The sequence below is a fragment of the Thamnophis elegans genome, chromosome 16 (genome assembly GCF_009769535.1).
Source record: "Thamnophis elegans isolate rThaEle1 chromosome 16, rThaEle1.pri, whole genome shotgun sequence".
Taxonomy (NCBI): Eukaryota; Metazoa; Chordata; class Lepidosauria; order Squamata; family Colubridae; genus Thamnophis; species Thamnophis elegans.
The window spans coordinates 37,269,439-37,291,504 of NC_045556.1; the positions used below are offsets into that span (position 1 = coordinate 37,269,439).

The following is a 22,066-nucleotide window of genomic DNA, read 5'->3' on the forward strand; positions in this document are numbered from 1 at the left end:
GTTTCGTGACCCAACTACGTAACCTCATCAGTGCTTGAAGGAGGTTGGTTTGCTTTCTTTCCCTTCTGACACTGATGACGTTACCTAATCAGGTAATGAAAAGTCTGCAAGAAAATCCCTTGTTCCCCAAGCCTAATTTACTCTTGCATTGTGAACAAGTCTGGCGGTCGATATCCTGATTCCATTTTCTCTCTTTTTGTGTCCAGTCTACTTTACGCCGTAGAAGCAAGCCGGAGCGGAAGGAACGTATCAGTGAGCAGACTTACCAACTCTCCCGATGGACTCCAGTCGTCAAAGACATTATGGAGGTACGTGAAGAGGGATTGAAGGCACGAATCTCTTTGATTTATGCCCAATTGTTGTTGTTAGTCGCGGAGTCGTGTCCGACCCATCGCGACCCCATGGACCACGTTCCTCCAGGCCTTCTTGTCCTCTACCATCCTCTGGAGTCCATTGAAGCTCACGGCGACTGCTTTGGTGACTCCATCCAGCGACCTCCTTCTCTGCCGTCCCCTTCTTCTTTTGCCCTCCATTGTTCTCAGCATGAGGCTCTTCTCCAGGGAGTCCTTTCTTCTCATTAGGTGGCCAAAGGATTTGAGTCTCCTCTTCAGGATCTGGCCTTCTAAAGAGCAGTCAGGGTGGATCTCCTCTAGGATTGATCGATTGGATGGCCTTGCAGTCCAAGGGACTCGCGGGAGTCTTCTCCAGCACCTGCCCAATATACACCATTGATCATTTGCAGAAGCACCAGATGTTCTAATTATTTCTCTTTCTTTTTTTCCTTCCCCTTCTTTCTTCCTTTCCTTTCCCTTTCTTTCCTTTCCCCTTCCCTTCTTCCCCTTTTTTTCTTTCTTTTTCTTTCCAGGATGCTTTGGAGGATAAACTGGACACCAAGCATTACCCGTATATCTCCACTCGCTCAGCTGCTTCCTTCAGCAGTACAGGTGCTGTCAGGTAAGAAGGGAGCGTTCGGTCAGACTACAGGTAGCCCTCGACTTACGACCCCGATTGAGCTCCAAAATTTATGTCGTTAATTGAGACATTCATCAAATAAGATAAACCAAGAACCGAGGTGCTGCAGTGGTTAGAATGCAGTACTGCAGGCTATTTCTGCTGCCTGCCGGCTGCCTGCAATTTGACAGTTTGAATCTCGCCAGGGTCAAGGTTGACTCAGCCTTCTGTCCTTCCGAGATGGGTAAAATGAGGACCCAGATTGTTGGGGGCAAGAGGACTCCCTAAACCGCTTAGAGAGGGCTGTATAGCAGTGAAGCGGTATATGAGTCTAAGGGCTATTGCCCTATCTATCTATCTATCTATCTACCTGTCTGTCTCTCTCTCTCTTTTTGTCTGTCTATTCATCTCTCCATCTATCGAAGCCATGCAGTGGTTAGAATGTAGTATTGCCAGCTATCTGCCCACTGCCAGGTGTTCGATTCTGACCAACTCAAGGGTCAAGGTGGACTCAGCCTTCCATCCTTCTGAGGTTGGTAAAATGAGGACCCGGATTGTTTGGGACAAGAGGCTGGCTCTGTAAACCACTTAGAGAGGGCTGTAAAAGTACTGTGAAGCAGTATATAAGTCTAAAGGTTCTATCATCTATCTATCTATCTATCTATCTATCTATCTATCTATCTATCTATCATCTATCTATACATCTACCTTTCTTTCTTCCAATGTTGCATTTAGCAATAGCAGTTAGACTTATATACCGCTTCATAGGGCTTTCAGCCCTCTCTAAGCGGTTTACAGAGTCAGCATATCACCCCCAACAATCCGGGTGCTCATTTCACCCACCTCGGAAGGATGGAAAGCTGAGTCAACCTTGAGCCGGTGAGATTTGAACCGCCGAACTGCAGACTAGCAGTCAGCTGAAGTGGCTGCAGTGCTGCACTCTAGCCACTGCGCCACCTCGGCTCTATAATTACTGCATCACTGGGGCTCTTCCAGACCATATCCTTATATTTTCCCCTTTTCATCCTTACTCCTCGTCTTCAGCGCCCGCTATGGGCATTGGCACAAGAACAAGGCTCCCGGAGAATACCGAAGTGGTCCTCGCCTCATTGTTTTCATCCTGGGCGGGGTTGCTCTGAGCGAGATGCGCTGCGCCTACGAGGTGACACAAGCCAGCGGAAAGTGGGAGGTGTTGATAGGTAAGTCCTTCTCTAGCTTGGAGTCTTCAGCTCATACTTGCTTGCTCCCCTCTGCCCTCCATCATCTCCATCTCTCTCCTCACCTTTCTCTTTGACTTTTAGGCCTCCTGCCTCAAAACTCAGGGCTTCCTAGACGTGTTCTCCCTGGGGAACATGCTTACTCCCACTGCCCTGTCCCATTCTCTCCCCGTCCACTCCTACAACCCTTCAGGGTATTTGAGGGGCTGCCAGAAAAATGGGGGGGGGTCAATCTATTTTCCTGAGGGCAGGACAAGAAGCAACGGGTGGAAACTAATCAAGGAGAGAAGCAACTTAGAACTGAGGAGGAATTTCCAGACAGTTAGAACAATTAACCAGTGGAACAACTGGCCTCCAGAAGTTGTGAATGCTCCAACACTGGATGTTTTAAAGATGTTGGACAGCCATTTGTCCGAAGTAGCGTAGGGTTTCCTGCCTAAGCAGGGAATTGGACTAGAAGATCTTCAAGGTCCCTTCCAACTCTTCTGCCAGCTCTGCTGGTGGGCCACAACACTCCTTTGAATTGCTATCTTCCCATTCCTCCGTTGTTTCCCCCCCCCTCCTCAAATTTCTCCTCTCACCTAAGAACTCAACTTTTTGGATTTCCTTCTCCACTGCTGTCTCCTTCCTTGTGCCATCTCATTTTTGTGTGTGTTCAAAAGCGTGTGTGATACGTCTCCAGCTTTTGTTTAGTGTCGCTTCTAATGTTGAACGTCACTCTTCCCGCAGTGGGTTTAATTGGCCATTGTTGTTCATTTCTGCAAAGCATATTTATAGGGGGGGATCTTCCCCCCCCCCCGTTCATAAAACTCACATTCTTTTGACTTTTGCTCATCTCCAAAATTTCCCAAGCAGCTTCCTTTATGTCCCAGTTCTGAGTTTTACCCTCTTTTATTTTAGTTTTAAATTTAAAGTTTCCTAAAGTTGTGCCACTTGGAGAGCCCAATCTGTATTTTTTTTTATAAAGAATAATAATAAGCATTAGGATGGGAGATTAAACAGTCCAGCAACTTAAACCTTCCATTATCTATATACTGTACGTATCGATATCGAGACGGGGAAGGCATCTGGAATGTCGATTTTTTCCTTTTAGAGTTAACTCTGGCAGATGTGGTTGTGGGGTGTTCTATTGCAGCTCCCCCCCCCCCAATGAGATTTGATTCCCCCCCCCACACAGCTGCCTTCTTTGCTATCTCTCTCCAGGTGTGATTGTGTGATTGTGTTACTCTTGACATTCTGCTTCATGTATCATCACTTGCTTCCATCATAGTGATTTTTGGTGATAATGAACTGTGTTGTAAGGATTTTTTTTAAAAAAAGGCATAAACAAATTTTTTCGGCATGTTGCTTTTCTTTCTTTCTTTCCGTCCGTCCTTCTTTCCTCCCTATCCCTTCCTTCCCCTTTTTCTTACTTTCCTTCCTTCCTTCTTCCCTTCCATTTTCTTTCATTTCCTTCCTTTTTTCTTTCTCATTCCCTCCTTCCTTCCCTTTTTAATTGCTTTACTTCCTTCCTCCCTTTCATACTTTCCTTCCTTCTTTCCTTTCTTTCTTTCCTTCCTCCTTAATTCCCTCTTTCCTCTCTCACTCCCTTCCCTTCTTTCTTACTTTTCTTTCTTCCATCCTTTATTACTTTCCTTCCATTTCTTTCTTTCCTTCCCTCCTCCCCTTCCTCTTTCATTTCCTTCTTCCCTCCCTTCCTTTTTTTCTCATTCATTCCTTCTCTCCCTTCTTTCTTGCTTTTCTTCCTTCCCTCCTTTCTTATTTTCCTCCCTTCCATTTCTTTCTTTCCGTCCTCCCTCCCTAATTCTCTTCTTTCTTTCTTTCTTTCTTTCTTTCTTTCTTTCTTTTCACCAAGAGTCAGCCCACGCTCTATTTTCTCGCAGGTTCTACTCACATTCTTACTCCCACCAAATTTCTCATGGATCTGAGACACCCCGACTTCAGAGATTCTACTAGGGTCTCTTTTGAGGAACAGGCTCCAACTATGGAATGAGAGCCAAAGAGAACTAAAAAAAGTAAAAGCAATTTATCTTGAGAAGAAACTCTTCCTTCCCCCCCCCCTCTGGAAGGGCTTCTTTTGATATTCCTATCATCCCTTTCTTTCTTGCTTTTCCATTGGTTTCTTTCTCTCTCCTCCTTTTTTTCTGATTTCTTTTTCTTGGTATGAGAAAAAGTTTGCTTCAAAACGACAATTTTGAAAATGTATTTGAGGCTGCTTCCATGCAAAACTGGACCATGATTTTCTTGTAAGCAGAACTTGCCAACTTGACTAGAAAGTCAAGTTTTCAAGCAATGTTTGGGCATCGCTGTGGAAGCTTGCCCCGTTGCAAATTCTTATCTATTGTTCCATGTCTTTAACAGAGGGATACACTCAAGATCAAGGGAGGTACTAATACCACTCTATAAAGCCTTAGTAAGGCCACACCTAGAATCCTGCATCCAGTTTTGGTCACCACACTATAAAAAGGATGTTGAGACTCTAGAAAGAGGGCAGAGAAGAGCAACCAGGATGATTAGGGGGCTGGAAGCTAAAACATACGAAGAACGGTTGCAGGAACTGGGCCTGGCTAGTCTAGTGAAGAGAAGGACCAGGGGAGACAGGAGAGCATCTTCCAATATTTGAGGGACTGCCACAGAGAGGAGGGGGCCAAGCTATTCTCCAAAGCACCTCAAGGCCAGACAAGGCATAATGGATGGAAACTGACCAAAGAGAGATTCAACCTGGAAATAAGGAGGAATTTTCTGACAGTGAGAACAATCAACCTATGGAACGGAAGTTGCCTTTGGAAGTTGTAGAAGCTTCATTCCTGGAAGCTTTCAAGAAGAGACTGGGCTGCCATCTGTCAGAAATGGTGTAGGGTCTCCTGCTTGGGGGGGGGGGTTGGACTAGATGGCCTACAAGGCCCCTTCCAGCTCTGTTCATCTGTATCTGACTCAAGCATAATCAGGTACTCCGTAACTTAAAGCCTGCTCCCGGGGAGGAAAGCGATGGCAAATCTAAACAGCATCCTAAAAAGCAGAGACAACATAAGTGTGTCTAGTCAAGGCTGTGGTTTTCCCAGTTGCCATGGATGGCTGTGAAGGTTGGACCATAAGGAAGGCTGAGTGCCAAAGAATGGAGGCCTTTGAACTCTGGTGCTGGAGAAGACTCCTGCATTGAGTCCCTTGGACTGCAAGGCCATCCAACCGGTCAGTCCTAGAGGAGATCCACCCTGACTGCTCTTTAGAAGGCCAGATCCTGAAGAGGAAACTCAAAGACTTTGGCCACCTAATGAGAAGGAAGGAAGGACTCCCTGGAGAAGAGCCTCATGCTGGGAAGGATTGATGGCAAAAGAAGAAGGGGATGACAGAGAAGGAGGTGGCTGGATGGAGTCACCGAAGCAGTCGGTGTGAGCTTCAATGGACTCCCGAAGATGGTAGAGGACAGGAAGGCCTGGAGGAACGTTGTCCGTGGGGTCACGATGGGTCGGACACAACTTCGCAACTAACAACAAACTTAAAGCGATGGCCATTGGCATGTATGGATAAAAATCCCATCTGCTTTAATTTGGCTTTTCTGGGTTAGAGGAGAAAGAAGTCCTCGTGGCCATGGCATGCCCAGATGGTCCCACATGGCCTCCTTCTGCTGCCTCTTGGTGGATGATGTCCCAGCTCTTGAACTTCATGACAAAGTCTGCATGTCTCCTTCACTGCACTTTGATTGCTGTCTGATTGGTTTTGGGGGATTTTTTTTACATACATACATACATACATACATACGTATATATACATATGTTTCTGTGTATATGTGTGTATGTATATATGTGTGTGTATGTATATATATATCTGTGTATGTATGTGTATATATACGTATATACGTACATACGTATGTACGTACATACATACATACATATATATATTTCTTTTGGTGATGGGTGGTTTTTTATTGATTCCTTTCAAGTTATTTTTCCTCCTGCGCTTAGATGTAGTTCCATAGGCTTAATCTTTTGCAAACATTTCTCTTAGTGTGGTGTGTGTGTGTGTGTATTGACATGGGCCTGGTCTCGTGGCAGGGAAAGGGATCAGTGGTGGGGCTACATCCCTCCCTGCTTTAAATCCCAAGAAATCCTAGATGCGGAAGGGTGGGGCCATCATCCGGAAGGGGCTTTTTCAAAAGACAACTGGACCTTGTCTCTATTTTTTTTTTGAAGAGGTTTCGCTTGTCAACTCAGAAGCTTCTTCCCTTCTGACTGAACAGTCTAAAGGCTGAACTCTCTTCCAGAAGAAAGGAAGCTTCTGGGAATGAGAAGTGAAACCGCTTCAAGGAAAAACGGAGCCCAGCTGCCTTTTGAAAGAGTGCCTTAGGGACAACCGTCACCCGGATGACTGAGAATCTCCATAGACACAAAGGGTGGGCAATTTTGAGTTTCCCCTCCCTCTCCATAAAAATCTTTCTTCCCCCTTCTCTGTCTTCGTAGAGCAGAGACCTTTGTGGGGTGGGCCGCCCTTCTGAGCTGAGCTGAAAGCTTTTCAACCTTTGGGGGTGGGGGGGGGTGGCGCTCCCCAAAATGACTGCCATGGTCGCTCTGCAGTAATCTAGAGGTTGAGGAGCTGCTAGTCCCTGCAACACAGCTGACCTGGCAAAGGATTCTGGGAGTGGTAGTCCAGTTTGCCAAACCTCAGATAGCCCACCTGGTGTTCTTCTGCTCTTCCTTTTTTTGAAACCTGAGTGTCGTCTTCTTCTTTTTCCAGGATCCACACATGTCCTCACCCCACAGAAATTGCTGGATACGCTGAAGAAACTGACCAAACCGGATGAAGAAAGCAGCAGTTAAACACCCATCGTCTTCATCCTTTCCTCCTCCTCCTCCTCTCTCCCTCTCCCCCGCTCTCTCACCTGCTCCCCAAACATCAACCGAATCGTTGAATATCTGGCATCACGGTTGACTTGTGGGCCTCCCTTCCAAGTTTAAACTCAAGACCCTCCCCGAAGTTTCTCGCGATTCCTTCCTCGTATGAAGCCGAGCTAAATAGGAAACAAATAATAATAATAATATATGCATCGCGTCTAAAGGATGAGTGAGGCTGGGGAAGATAAAGAGTAATATATTCTATACTATAGATAGGATCTCTGTATGTACCCAAGAAAATAAAAAAGGGGAGTCAGCTGCCCATGTTGGAAGGTTCCCACTGCTTCATCATTCGAGAGATTAAGACAATGGGGATTATATTTTCAATATCTGTCTTTTGGTTCCCCTCCCCGTTATTTCGTTTCCCCCTGCTTGGATGGACGAATGCTTGTGACCTATTTATGGCTCAGTAATCCTGTACTTAAACCCCCACCCCCCTACCCCGGATGCAAAACTGTGAATATATTGTCTCCTAGGCGTTGCAATTTGCTTGCATTTTTGGAAATAACTGTACTAAACGAACCCTTTCCCTCCCCCTTCTCACATTGCTGTCGTCTGGATTATGTATTTCTTCTTACTTGGTTTTTTGTTCTGTTTTATTCTTTAGTTCCTTGATATGCAGCCAGGCTGGCTTTTGAGAGATAAAACGATCTCTCTATGTATATACATATATTTTCTGGATGTAACTTGGTTGTTCTCCTTCCTCCTCTTCCCTTTTGGGAGCCTGTCGTATCTGGGTCATGTTTTTCCACCGAAGCACGGCTTTACTTTGCTTTCTCAAAGCCTGTTCCAACAAACCAAGATTGCTTGTCCCATCTCAGTTCTCCTAATGGCTTTAAACTTTGCCGAGGCCTGCTGGCCAGTGAATATCCTTGGAAGCTCGTGGTGGTTATTTTGGTGCAAAGAAATTTAAAAATAATAATAGAGGGACCTAATTTGCTTCTGGAAACCACCTGAAATTGATCGGTGAGATTTATAGCCCGTTTGGGAGACCGAGAGTTATTTTTCCTCCTCGTTGCCTTTCAGCTCATCCTACCACTTCCTACGAGGATGGATAAGTTGAGAAAGGTAGAGTCTAAATGCCCTAAATCTTGCATTCCCCCGCTTAGTTTTAAGAAGAGCCTCCCCAACATGGCTCAAATATGTCTTTTGGCATTGCCTCTGTTAGGGGTATCTCCGTTGGGAGACAAAAAGTAGTGCAGCGGAATGTACAGTTAGAGAGAAAGAATGTTGCTAGTAGAAACACACGAATAGTGTTTCAGACACTGCTGGTAAAAACAAGTAGCTTTACTACTGATAATTGCTTCACAAGCAGTGATAGTAGATACTTGTCCAAACACAATTCAAAGAACAAACCATTGCTTACAGTCGCAGTTCACATTCCAGTCATCAAGCATAGGACAAGCAGAGAGAGAGAGAGTGAGCTCTCTTGACTCCTTCTTATAGTAAAGGTGATGTTGATGTTTATTGGTCTTGTATGCCGCCCACTCCTGAAGGACTCCGGGCGGCTTACAATAAACAAGGGAAGGGGATAAATAAACAAAACAACACTTTAAAATACACAACAGTCACAGTTTCCGTGGGGCTGGATATTTCGGAAGCCCCCCAGCCTGCTGGAGCAGCCAGGACGTAACGGCTTTGCGGAAGGCCTGGAGGGTAGTAAGGGTCCGGATTTCCACGGGGAGCTCGTTCCAGAGGGCTGGAGCTGCGACAGAGAAGGCTCTCCCCCGGGGAGTCGCCAGCCAACATTGGCTGCCAGATGGAATCCGGAGGAGACCTAACCTGTGAGATCTAATCGGTCTATGGGAGGTAATCGTCAGGAGGCGGTCTCTCAGGTTAATTACAGCTGTTAAGTACATCCACTCATTTAAAGCAACAACGACCATTTGTTGTTGTATAAAGATATATATTGCCTACCCAACACTAGGAGTAGACACAAAACTGCTCTTTGCAAAGGCACTTGGACTTTGATTTTTCCTGGAAGACGTTTCGCTTCTCGTCCAAGAAGCTTCTACAGTTCTAACTGAAGAAGTTTCTCGGAGGAGAAGCGAAACGTCTTCCAGGGGGAAGAAACCAAGTCCAGTTGCTTTTTCAAAAAAGCATTTTTGGGGCTGCCATGACTCTGATGATTGAGAACCTCCATGGATGACTCTTGGGGTGTCCCAAAAGCTTGCTCCTTCCAGCTTCGCTTCTGTTTCTCCAACTTCCTCGGATGAGTTTAGAGAAGGACTCTTCTACCACCCACGAAGCTGTATTTTGGTTTCACAGTTGGCTGGTTGACCCAAGAAGCACTTGGGAGTCTTCACGGTTGACCTTCTTCTGACTTAGAAGGTAGGGAGGGCTATAAGAGTCTCCATAGTTGAGCAAGTTAGCGTGATGTCTCACTTCTGGAGGTCTTGATGCAGTTTTTGGAGAAAAGAAAGAGATATTCTGTTTTCTCCGTTGAGGAAACTCTACTCCAGCCTGAAAGACAAGAGTTACTGCTCCTGCCATGTTCACCTCTGCTGAACATTTTTGGTAGGTTTTTCTTTTTTGATTTAAACCTGGGTCAAAAACGTTTCCCTCTATCACTTTATCTATTGTCTATCTGCTTCTATCTTTACATCCCCTTTTTACGACCCAGTAATTCCTTTTCAGGGTAGAGTGGAGGTGAATGGATGCATCTGAGTATTTACTGGAGATTGGCCGATCTGTATCTCTGCATCTGTCTCTCACTCACTCTAGCTACCTAGTGATCTCCCATCAACCCTTTTTCATTCATTTTATCTATACCTATTTATCATCTATCCTTTCTCTCTCCATCCATTCTATCTATCATCTGCCTGCCTTTATCATCTATCTATCCATCTATCTATCTATCCTATCTATCATCCATCTAGCTATCCAATCTATCATCCATCCATCCACTCACCCACCCATCCATCTATCTGTTATCATCTAAGTGTATAGTCTGTCTATCATTTAAGAGCCGAGGTGGCACAGTGATTAGGGTGCAGTACTGCAGGCCACTTCAGCTGACTGCTATCTGCAGTTCGGGGGTTCTAATCTCACCGGCTCAAGGTTGACTCAGCCTTCCATCCTTCCGAGGTGGGTGAAATGAGGACCCGGACTGTGGGGGCGATATGCTGACTCTGTAAACCGCTTAAAAGAGGGCTGAAAGCCCTATGAAGCGGTATATAAGTCTAACTGCTATTGCTATCTAAACTTTCTCTCGCCATCCATTCTATTATCTTCTATCAAGTGTATAGCATCTGCCTGTCTGTCTCTATCATCTGTCTGTTTGTCAGTCTGTCTGTCTACATCTATCTATCTTGTCCCCTTCCTCTTAATTCCCCATTGCAGAGCATTGACTTCCCAGCTGATGGAAGGAGGAGAAAAATATCTATTATTGCTTATAGCTTTTTATAGCATTCCCTTGCTCTTATGAGTCCGTCGATTCTGAACCTGGTATATTTTTGCACTGCAAAATTATTCAGACTCTCCCTTTCTCCATCTCGCTCTGCATAAATCTTTTGTGTGTGTGTGTGTGTGTGTGTATATAAATACATACCATGGTGATTCTAGAGAACGTCTTTCTTTTCTTGTTTGTTTGCTTTCGTGATTTCACTTTTTGTTCTGTTCAATTGTTATTTATATTCCAATGGTTTATGATTGAAAGGGAAGGGGGCGGGGGAAACGCCACGTTCAACACAGAAGGGATTAACTGGATGCTGTATGATTTCTTGAAATGTCAATGTTGAAGCACAAAACTGTGTTCTTTCTGTATCGCTGTTCTGTATTTTAAAAGCACTCGAGAATTAATAAAATTTGCTGTCCAAAGAACTCTGGAGTTTCTGCATGATTTTGCATTTGTATTTATCACTTTGTCAAATGTATACAAGACAGCAGGTATAAATGTAAACATGGATATGAGTAAAGTAACTTTATACAAATAAATGGGGATGGTAGAACAGGGACGGAAGGCACGCTGGTGGGCTTATGCAAGCCCTCTTTACGGACCTCTTAGGAATGGGGTGAGGTCCATGGAAGAAAGTTTAAGTTGGGAGGGTTATTTTATGAAAACATCATAGACCTGTTAGCCCGCTTCTTCCAAGCCTTCCTGCCTGTCCTTCAGCCTTAGCAGGGAAAGTCCCATCTAAGGCAGCTCTGTTCCTAGCAGACATCTAGTGCTTTCCCATTGGCTTGCCTTGGGGCCCAGGTGGACCAGGTAGCCTGCTGCTTCCCACCTTCAACCTTAGCAGGGACTTCCTGTCCAGTGATCCAGAGCCCCCAGTCCCATTTTTAAACCCATTCTGGCACAGGACCAAGTCCCATCAAAGGCAGCTGTGTTCCTAGCAGACATCTAGCTCTTTCCCATTGGCTTGCCTTGGGACCAGGTAGCCTAGATTAGATTAGGGGTCAATTTCATAATTTAAAATAATTCGCTTTTTTTTTGCATCCAGAAGAGGAAAAATCCTGATTTTTTGTGAGCCCAAATGCAAAAACAGGTGGCTGCTATACCTGCTTGGACCACACGAGGGCACTGTTTCCCATCCCTTAGCAATAGCACTCAAGCCATAATAGGAGTTTTAAAAAATTGGTTTTAACACTTTTTTTATATAAATTTCTTTTTGATTTTTAAACATAAAAGACAACATAAAATTCTCATCCATTACATACACTTTTTAACACTTTTAAAAGCAAGATTCCATTTTTTCTGTGCCTGTGTTGCAGCCCCCGGGCCTGTTACTTGAGAGACCACCTGCTGCCAATTACCTCCCAAAGATTCATTAGATCACACAGGGTCGGCCTCCTCCAGGTTCCGTCTACTAGCCAATGCCACCTGGCTACCACCCGGGGGAGGGCCTTCTCTGTGGCAGCTCCGGCCCTCTGGAACGAATTCCCCGCAGAGATTCGGACCCTCACCTCTCTCCAGGCCTTCCGAAAAGCCGTCAAAACCTGGCTTTGCCGGCAGGCCTGGGGGTGATGAGTTCCCTCCCCTCTCGACTGTGTGGTTGTGTGATTCTTGCCTATTTTAATTATTTGTATTCTGTTCTATGTTCCCTTTTTCCCCCTTTTGAGTTGTTCGCCGCCCTGAGTCCCTTCCGGAGAAGGGCGGCATACAAATAATAAAATTCAATTCAATTCAATTCAATACCCTACGAATGGTAATAAAAAGGCGTTTAATAATAAAGATACAGAATAAACCATTTAGAATCCGTTGAAAGGGTTTCTTTCTTTTTGTGTTCGCTATTCCTCCTTTGACCACAGGATGGCAGAGTTTCCGTCTCTTGGCAATAGCATTGAGGCAATGTTAATGGGATAGAAAACTGCCCTCCTGTGGTCAATGCAGGTATTGTAGCCACAAAAAGAAACCGACCTTTTTAATGGGATTTTAGAGCTATTATCCCGTATCGTTATTAAAACCTTATTAATTTTAATAGGGCAACAAGAGGCACGTTTGCTGCAGCACAGGAGCAGAAAAATGAATCATGCTTCAAAAGCCTTAAACCGAGTTAAGGCCTATGGTGGCCTATAAATATTAGTAACGTTTTAACAATAAAGGATACTAACCTTAAAACGCCATTAAAATGTGTATTTCTTTTGGTGGCTGCTACACTTCCTTTGACCGAGGAGGACACTGTTTTCTGTCCTTTAGCATTAGCATTGAGGCCACCGTAGACCTTTTAAACTCACTTTTAAGGTGATGAAAGAAATGTCCTTCTAGGTTGAGCTCCAAGTGGGGGAAAAGACACTGGAGACATGGAGGCTGCTTGGAAAGATGGTTTAATGGTGGACAGGACCACATGGCTTGAGTCCTGAACAGAAAAGGTGAGCTCTTGCTTCAATGTTGGTGGAGAAATAGAGTGAGGGAGGGGCTTGCTAGGCGTTTTACAACCTGTTCGGCCCCACCTCTCTGTTTCCTGTTCCTGTGTAAGAAATGTATTCTGATTGGTTGTCAGACTCCATGCAGGGGAAATTCTCTAGGCTGCGTTTTGAATCCAGGTTTGGTTTAGTCCTCAGATGCCATGTGGGGAGTTGGATAAAGAGCCAATATTATCATGCCTTAATCCCATCTTCCCTGGAGCTGAAGGGGACAACTCTTTATTATGTAAAGGGACTAGCTCAGGCTTTAATGGCCCATGGACAAAATGGGTGGGGGGCGGGAAGCTGCAGGTAGAGTTACTTTGTCTGTTTAATAATAGATACAGAATAATAAAATTGAAATCACATTAAAAGGGTTCTTTTTGTGGCTATTTCTTTTTGGGCCACAGGATGGCACTTTTCCCTGGGCTCCCGTTGCCCTTTTAATATTAATAAAGCATTTAATAATAGAAACAGAATAAATTTGAAATCCCATTGAAAGGGGTTTTTTGTGGCTATTTCTTTTTGGGCCACAGGATGGCACTTTCCCGCTCCCGCGGGCTGCGAAAGCAACACAGAAGAATGAATCATGTTTCAAAAGCCTCAAATCGAGTTTAAAAGGCCTAGGATGGCTTCAATAGCCACAGAATATTAAAATGCCCTTAAGTTTTTTTTCCCTTTCGGTGGCTGCAATATCTGCTTTGACCACGGGATGGCACTCTTGTATTCACTCAATACTGTTAGCATTGAGACCATGGTAGATCTTTTTAGCTCGGTTTAAAGAGGCAGGATTCCTTCTTCTGAGCCTCCTGTTGCCCTACTAATGTTAATAACATTATTATAATAATAAAGATCCAGACTAACAACTGTGCAGTCCCACTAAAAGAGTTCCTTCTTTGACTGCAGGACTGACTTTCGCTGCCAAAGTATCACTAGCAAAGGAGAACATGCCTGGACAACTGGGACAGAAAGATTGCACGTAAAGTAACATCTCCTTCCTGAATCAATCACGACTGCATATTAAGTCTGTAAACTCGTCTGGAATACTCACATTTGCTCTGGAACACGCCAAAGCGATTAACCTCTTCCACTGCCTTGTGGCTGTTGGAAGTTTCTTCTCCCGATGGTGGGAATCATGCGAAAGTGTCGTGTGCCTGTGAGAATCCCCTTGCCCCCCCCCCAAAGTATTTCTGTGTCTGGCTGTAGTTACAATTCCATATTGGCTCCATTTGCAGGCCCTATTGCCCTGGCCAACCTAAAGGCAAGAAAGCTGGGCTTCTGCTGATGCAGCCTCCTACGATTATGTTGGTTTTATTGAATTTACTTTGGGTTTTAAGATTTGTCAAAACTGCAGTTTTCCTCCCCCTAGAAGCAATTGCCGAAATCCAGCTGCCTTCTTTTAACACTTCCCTATTGGAGCCCACAGGTTCCTTTACCTCCCGATCAGATTTGCTCCTGCATTTCGATTGATAGGCAGCCAAACCGGTTAAACAGATGCAGGCTGAAGGGAAGGCGGGGCTTCAGCAGGAGCAGCCCAGGGCTGCACAACCTATCGGATTTCCTCTCCCCACCTCTTTTCCCCACAAGGTCACACAAACAATTCTGGAAACTGGTATGTTTCCATGCATCGGGCTTCCTGTGCCATCTACCAAGCAAGCAGAAGGCTTTCCAAGGGCCCAGCCTTTCACCAGGACCTGGGGATGGAGAATCAATGGCATGAGGACATGCAATGCAGCCGCCACTTCTTTCTCCCTTGAAGGGAGCACCTTCCATCTCTCTTCAGGTCCTTCCACCAACGCAGCACCCCCATTTCCACAGCCCAATCTCTCCTATTGGCTCCACAGAATGATTTCTCCATCTATAGCAGCAGCAGAGGTCTATCTGTGCCTATAGTAATTTTTCCCCCTCTCCATAAATGCTAGAATTTTATTTTTCGTCAGCTTTCACGTAGATTTAAAGAAGGAAGGAGAGGAAAGCAGCCAGAAGTGGCTTGAATAAAGCAGAGCAAAGTGGAGCGATGTGAAAGGGCCCACCTGCTAGGAGAAAGGCACAGAGCATCAAGTCTGCACCCCAGAAGGTGCCTGGCTTCCAGCGCTCATGCAAGGAGAGAAGCGGTGCCCAATTCAGGGGGTGGCCTAGCCAGCAGCAAGGGCAGGGGCTCGCATGAACAGAAGAAGAGGGTTCACGCATGGAGCCAAATGGGAATTCATGGTTTACTGAATCAGACAAAATGGCCTGGTGTGTATGTCTCATGCCAAGCCGAATGGCGGGTCTAACATGGCCGAAGTCTTCTGTTGATCGTCTGTTGAAGCCCAGTTGAATGAACCGCCCTGAATGCCAACCACATTGGCGAGGGCAGGACCGGGCAGTAGCGGTTTTCCTTCCTCTCTAGGCCATGTGGGCGGAGCAACTCCTCCTTTACGGTAACAGAAGTGAATCATGAGATTGTTTCTTTAACAAGGTTTTTGCTTAAGTGACTCTGTAAGTCAAACGGAGATACGCAAAGCCTCAAATGGAAACTGCAGGTAAAATTCTACATGCCAAATACCTGTGTAGGGGGGGAAAAATCCCTTGAGGGAGGATACCGAGATGCTTAAAGCTTACAAGTTTTTGTTCGTTTGTTTGTTAGTGAGTGAAAAATGTCTTTCCTCTTTCTTCCTTTTGGTAGAGGATGGATGGGCCTCGTTGTGGCTCACAAGGCCCTCTGAGATTACTCTTCCCCGAAGGGAGAGCTTTGCTTTTCAGGCCATCCATTGCCTCTGGATGTTCTGCAACTAAGCAGGGCAAAAAATAAAAAAAACCCAGGGAGGAATAACAACAACATTGTGGCAGTATTTTAAAAGGCAAATGTTTTGTTTTTAAAAGAAAGTGTATCAGGAAGGGGGACTGGGAATCCGGTTACAACGTTGCTAGGAGCAGCCCAGTTTCTCTACTTCATGAAACTTTGAAGCAAGATCTTCCAAAAGCTGTAAAAGAAAAGTTTCCCCCCCCTTGGGCAGCCCAAACGTGCTTGCTGGCATGTCCCGTGTTTCCCTCTTGGCAGCCAGGCCAGGGACCCCCTTCACGCCTGCTCTTCCTTCAGCCACTGGAGAAGATTAGGCGCATAATAGGTGATGATGACATCGGCTCCTGCAAGACAAGCGTTTTCCCAAATGAAGCATCTGCTAAAAGCTTTTTTCTTTTTTCTTCAGAAGTCGGCTCGTGGCTGGAAACCGGCCCGTCGGCTCCTCCAGTGAAAGGACCATCCTCCACAGCCAAGCCGGCCTGTTGGTGTTCTTCTCCCGGGAATCCAACTTCCGCTTTCTTGGCACTTCCAGCTGCAGTCCTCTCTCCTCTCTCCCCGCTTATCCTGGGCACTGGCTTTGGGGTTCCCTGGTTGCCCTTCCTCCCCCGCTCACCTGCTCGCCTGAAGCTGGTCATGGCCTCCATCACTGCCGCCTTCAGGTCAAAGGCCCCGGCCTGCGCCCCGTGCCACAGCATGGCAAACTCTCCCGAGACGTGGTAGACTGCCAGGGGGTGGTTGGGATGCTGGGGAAACACAGGGCACATTTCTCAGCAGGGGGAGGGGGGCCAGGCACCCACCCACCACTACTGGCCGCTCTCAGGGGCGGTGAGGGGGGAGGAAGTGGCTTACTCTGTCCTTCACTTCCCGCACCAGGTCAAGGTAGGGCATCCCAGGTTTCACCATCAGCATGTCTGCCCCCTCCTTCACGTCCCGGTCCTGGTGTGGGGGAGGGGAATACAGCAGAGGGAGGTCATGGTGGGGGGGTGGAGTTTAGCAGAGCCACTTCACAAGACAGGCAGGAGCTGAGCCCAACAGCTTCCTTCAATGGGCAGCCAAGTGGTCAAGTGGAACGGCCACACAAATACACACACACAAGAGCTTGTTTAGTGGGCTGACATCTTGGCAACACAACACACAGCAATACACATTCCCTTGCTTGTGGGGGTGGGGGTGTCGTCTGTTCCCCAACAGCCCTTTAAAGCACTTTCTCAGATAGGGCAAAAGGCAAATCCTCTGACAGGCTGACCTCTCCAATCTGCAGAGATTTTCCCCCAATCCCTTGCAGAAAACAGTCTGCCTTGACTGAATCCCCCCCACCCCCGTGGAAGCTCGTCAATGGGGTCAAGCAGCCAGCCTCCCTCCCCCTTCCTGGGCCAGGGAGTCCATGAGAATGGGCCACCATCTCCCACAACAGACATTTGGCCATAGATGACTCCTCCCTCTGGACTCTGTTGTGGCTCACCGCAGAGCTGGCAGCAGATTCGGACAGTGGGGAGGTTGGGGAGGAAGATGGGCCAGTCCTGGAGTCTGGGGAAGGCTCTGGTGAGGGCTCTGTGTCAGAGGCAGAGCAGGGGCCAGGGCCATATGCCAGTTATCAGCTGCTTTCAGAGTCAGACGCCAGTGAGGCAGAACAGCTGGAGCCTGTTCCCAGTGTGCGCATGAGCAGAGCTGCCAGATGAAGGGAACAGCTAAGGAACAGGGGTTGATTTGGGAGGAAGGCCACAGATGGATGATGAATGGCCCCTCCCAGGGGAGTGGAGTTTGCAGGAGACAATTAGTTCGCTTCATTGGTTCCTGACTCTCCGAGACTCCTTGCAAAGTTCTGCAGATGTTGGCCTGGCAGCTCTCCAAGCGAGATAAGGTCTGTGACCGTAAATCCTCCCTTGAAAGACTTTGCTGGATGTGAGTGAGCGGAATTCACAGTAAATTAATAAAAGGGCCAGGCTAAAGCTGAGATTGGGGGAAGATCTGGCTGAGAGGCTGGAGGGCATCACTGCCCTTGGCACAGCCAACAGCCCAAGGGGTAGCAAGGAGCCGGTCCAGTTGGGCCGGCTCCAGCAGCGATTCCTCTGGGCGCTTCTGCCCTTTTTCGCATAGGTTCCCAGACGTTCAAAATCCATAGCCCTCCTCCAGTAAGAGAGCATCCAGTCGTGCCCTCAGGGCCCATTTGCTCCACCAGCCCAGCTGGCTGTCTCCCAAGGCCACTCACCACTGCCCGCAAAGCCAACCCTCGAGATCCTGGAGGAAGCTGGTAACACCGTCGGTCCCCGAAGGCGGGCTTGGATAAGGCCGCGTCTCTACGCAAGCCAGAAGAAAACAGGTGAGCCCTTTCGCTCCCCAGACACCAAAGCGGCCCCATCAAGTTCTACGACGGCACCTTCGGTGACGGGGGATCCCCCTCCTCCTCCCTGACCAAACACACCTCCGGCAGCCCTCACCTGAAAGGGCCATAGAAGCAGGAAGCAAATTTGGCGCTGTAGCTCAGGACTGACACCTGCAGGGACAACAGCGCAGCAGTCATGCGCCCCACATCTGCCCAGACCCCGAGCCCCTCCCCCACACAGAGCCCTTCCCCCCTCCGAGCTGTTCAGAACCCGGGAAGCCTCTGAAAGCAGCTCCGGACTGAATTCTCCTCTTCCAGCGACCTAGGAAAGAGGCTCCTGGCCGCACCTGTTCAGAGCCTGCTTAGTCCCTCACACCCACCTTATTGCCCAGATTGTTGGCAACCAGGGCCTCCTTGATTGCATAGATGCGCCCGTCCATCATATCCGAGGGGGCCACAATGTGGCAACCTGGGGAAAGGTGGCAGGAGGGGTGAACTTCTCTGGTGGCAGCTTCTCTAACTGAAGTTCAGGAGCCGAGGTGGCGCAGTGGTTAAATGCAGCACTGCAGGCTACTTCAGCTGACTGCTAGTTCGGCAGTTCGGCTGTTCAAATCTCACCGGCTCAGGGTTGACTCAGCCTTCCATCCTTCCGAGGTGGGTAAAATGAGGACCCGGATTGTTGTTGGGGGCGATATGCTGACTCTGTAAACCGCTTAGAGAGGGCTGAAAGCCCTATGAAGCGGTATATAAGTCTAACTGCTATTGCTATTGCTAAGGGGCAAGCAGGGGGGGCAGGGTCCTGACTGTTGGGGGGGGGTGTCTAGCCTCACCTCAGCTAAGGAGCAGCCTATGCAGTTCTGCCTACTCCGCCCAGCAGCGCCCTGCAACCCACCTCGTAAGCACCTTACCTGCCTTGGCGTAGGCCAGGGCCACCTCAGCGAGTCTCCGGCAGCTGGCCTCGTTCTGAAGGGTGCCATCCTGCCGAAGGAGACCTAAAAGGCAAGGCTTGTGCTACTTTCCCTGCCTTCCCGGGCACTCTGTGCCTCTTGGCCCCAGATCAAAAGGGAGGGGGCAGCCCAGGGGCTTACTGCCAACGCCACTTCGACCTCTGAATACCGAGCTTCTAGTCCTTTCCAAGGCCAGCAGCACTCACCGCAGTGCCCATGGGAGGTGTAAGGGCACAAGCAGACATCACATGCAATCAGCAGCTGGGGGAACAAAGCGCGGATCGTCCGTATGGCCTGGATGACGGGCATGTCATCGGCATCGGCTGCAGAGCCACGCTCGTCCTGTGGAGCAGAGAGGGGAGAAGCAGCTGCCCACCTGGCCGCCTAGAAGTAAGACCCTCTTCCCAGGAGCCGGGGCTCAACCGCAGCTGAGGAGTGCACCTTCATGGCCCGGCTTGGGACGCCGAAGATCAGCACGCAGGTCAGCCCATCGGCCACCAGGGGGCCCAGCAGCTGCTCCAGTTTGTTCACCCCGTGCCTGGTGGGAGGGGAAGGAGTCACTTGTCAGCTCAAGCGGGCGACTCACAGAATGGGAGCAGAGCCCAAACAGCCAAGAGGTTTGAACCCAGAGATGATGGGGCCCATATCTACTTCTGTCCTACTATCGCAGCAGCATTGAGAGTGTCCTGACATACGGCATTCTTGCATAGTATGGGAGCAGCTCTCCAGCGGACAAAAAAAGCTCTCCGGAGAATCATTCAAACTGCCCAGAATATCACCGAAGGCTCCAGCGAGCAGCCCCGGATGACGTCTTCGCATCTCCCCGTTCGAGGAAGTTGCACAACATTCTCGAGAGACTCTTCCCATCCTGATTACAATCTTTTTGGACTGTTGCCTTCTGGCAGAAGATACAGAAGAATTAAAACTTGGACCGCGCGTCTTCTGAAAAAGCTTTTATCCCAGAGCTATCATTGCACTCAGCAATGAACTAAAGGGCCACCATCAACATTACTTGGGCTGTTGTGTGAACGCTTGGGCGGTTTAGGGGTGGGGATTTTTTGGGTGGGGGTGGGGGGTGTTCGGGGATTGTCATGTGTGTTGGGCCTGGTCTCCAGGTGTCATGTGAATTTCCTTGTAGGGGTATACTGTGTACAATGGCAATAAAGTTTTCAAATATCTGGCGGGGGTGGGTGTGGGGGCACTGCAGGCTCGGCTGGCCAATTCCAGCTCCCCGCATAGAGTCCCCCCCCCAAATGAAAGAAAATTAAACTATCTATAGAACTACAGAGAGTGTGATCCACCCCACTCTGCTTCTCTAGAGAGCGACATGTCAATTGAAAGTGAAGTTTGGCTTTTCACATGGATCGCCAGACTCAATCTTCACTAACGATGGGGATCAAAGCAGCCATGCGTGTGGCGAGAGAGGGGGGGGGGTGGCTTCTCCGAGCTCACGCACATACATGCACGTGCCTGTTCCTTGCACAAGCAGGCTGAGGGAGTAACGGGCACACCCTGACATCTCCCCAGGGGCTGGGCTGGGGTTTCCACAGGCTGTTATCTCCAGCGGGCAGCAACCGATGGGAAGTTTTTCTCTTATGAAAGTTTTCCTCGGGGGAAAGAGGAGCTTCTACGAAGGCTTCTATCTCCCAGCTCATGCACAAGTCCAAGCAAAGAGTGTGTGTGTGTATGTGTGTACGTTTGTGTGTGTGTGTGTACACACCCACACATACCAGCCTGGAGTTGCTTTAAAATGTGCTTTTTAAAGCAAAAAATGAAACAACTACAAAACTGGGGAAAGGATTAAAAGACAGAAATACAAAATAGACTGTAGCAAATAAATAATAGGAAATTGATACAAAACAAGTCAATTGTAATAAAGGTTGTTAGACATAGAATATATAGAATGTTTTATTTATTTATTTGTTAAAATTTCTAGGCCGCCCAATCCCGGAGGATTCCGGGTGGCTTACAAAGAAAGAAAAAAAAGGAAAAAAAGTTGTATATGGAAGGAAGAAAAAAGATGTAGGAAATAATATAAACGCATGTATGTATGTATGTATGTATGTATGTATGTATATGTATGTATATATATACATACACACATACATGCAAACATACACATACATGCAAACATACATATACATACATACACACACACACACACACACACATATATATATATGCGCATACACACACACACACACACACACATATGCATATATAGTTATGGTTATATAAGACTTACATGCACAGATAAAAGAATCACGATATGCAAAAGAAGCCTCGTGTGTTGCAAAGATGGGATTTTTGCATGAACAAAATAAAAAGTTTTTTAAAATGTGTTTTTTCTCCTCTCCCCCCCCCCACAAAAAAAAACCCCAAGCAGCTTTAAGAGGGGATTCCGAGGCAGGGGAAATCCAAGGAGGCCCCTTCCCCTCCTCCTCTACTCCCCACCTTCCCTGCCACCCCCAGACCCCAAACTCTCCCCCCCCGCCCCCCTTTCTGAACAGGCCTCCCCCGAGGACTCCCCCCCCCTCCACTCCAGCTCACAGGCGGCCAAAGCGGGGGGGGGGGCTGCTTTCAGGGCGCCGGAGAGGAAGGCCGGGCAGCCTCCCTTCTTTGGCCTTCTGGCCGCCGTCGGGGGGAAGCCGCCAGGCCGACTTACCGAGCTTGGCCGGGCAGGCTGGCGATCTCCTCCACGGCATCCGGGCTGTCCCTGAAGGGGCCAAGGGAGGGAGGCGGCGTCAGGGGGGGAAGGGAAGCTCCCAGGCGGGTCTCCCGGGGCGCCGCGGCCGCCCTGCCTCCTCGCCCGCCCGGGGCACTTACGTGACGAAGACCGGGTAGACGAGGTGCCGGGCGTGGAGGGCGGCGGCCGTCGCCTGCCACGCGCGAAGCCCCGGGTGGAAGTAGCCGCTGTGCAGCGGCGGCTGAGCCTGCATCGCGCCGCTCGCTCCCCGAGTGCCAGGCTTTCCGCCGCCGCTGGACCCCGGGCCCTCCCCCAGCAGGGAGGCCGCCCTGGCGGGCGGAGCCGCGGCTGCTCCCCCCCTGCCTCTCCCCGAAGGCCCGCCCCGCTTCAAGGCCCAGCGCGGCGCTCCCCCCACCCCAGCCCA

At 48.3% G+C, this 22,066-nt stretch overlaps 2 protein-coding genes and 1 long non-coding RNA gene across 4 annotated transcripts in view; 1 reads left to right on the plus strand and 2 right to left on the minus strand.

Annotated features, from left to right (window-relative positions):
• STXBP1 (syntaxin binding protein 1) overlaps nucleotides 1–7,036 on the plus strand; it is a 34,921-nt gene extending 27,885 nt beyond the window's left edge. Inside the window, exons 16-19 of one of the 2 annotated variants that reach the window (XM_032232556.1) lie at nucleotides 207–308; nucleotides 866–954; nucleotides 1,996–2,150; nucleotides 6,900–7,036. In XM_032232556.1, coding sequence (XP_032088447.1) covers nucleotides 207–308; nucleotides 866–954; nucleotides 1,996–2,150; nucleotides 6,900–6,982 — 429 coding nt within the window. In that variant the 3' untranslated portion in view covers nucleotides 6,983–7,036. Of the gene's footprint in view, nucleotides 1–206; nucleotides 309–865; nucleotides 955–1,995; nucleotides 2,435–6,899 lie in introns of those variants that run through there. The other variant, XM_032232554.1, reaches the window with a different exon arrangement.
• LOC116518974 lies at nucleotides 2,028–12,812 on the minus strand. The gene is made up of 5 exons (XR_004256604.1): nucleotides 12,611–12,812; nucleotides 7,045–7,173; nucleotides 6,840–6,949; nucleotides 2,750–2,953; nucleotides 2,028–2,106 (listed from the first exon to the last, which is right to left on the minus strand). It is a non-coding gene; the product is annotated as an uncharacterized LOC116518974 (long non-coding RNA).
• A 2,915-nt stretch (nucleotides 12,813–15,727) lies between these two features.
• Nucleotides 15,728–21,971, minus strand: ALAD (aminolevulinate dehydratase). Its single transcript, XM_032232557.1, has 11 exons — nucleotides 21,783–21,971; nucleotides 21,622–21,672; nucleotides 19,398–19,494; nucleotides 19,163–19,298; nucleotides 18,918–19,001; nucleotides 18,390–18,478; nucleotides 18,125–18,180; nucleotides 17,896–17,983; nucleotides 16,536–16,622; nucleotides 16,300–16,429; nucleotides 15,728–16,030 (listed from the first exon to the last, which is right to left on the minus strand). Exons 1-11 carry the CDS (start codon nucleotides 21,893–21,895, stop codon nucleotides 15,963–15,965), a joined length of 999 nt encoding a protein of 332 aa, XP_032088448.1. The 5' UTR covers nucleotides 21,896–21,971; the 3' UTR covers nucleotides 15,728–15,962.
• Nucleotides 21,972–22,066: the final 95 nt, after the last annotated feature.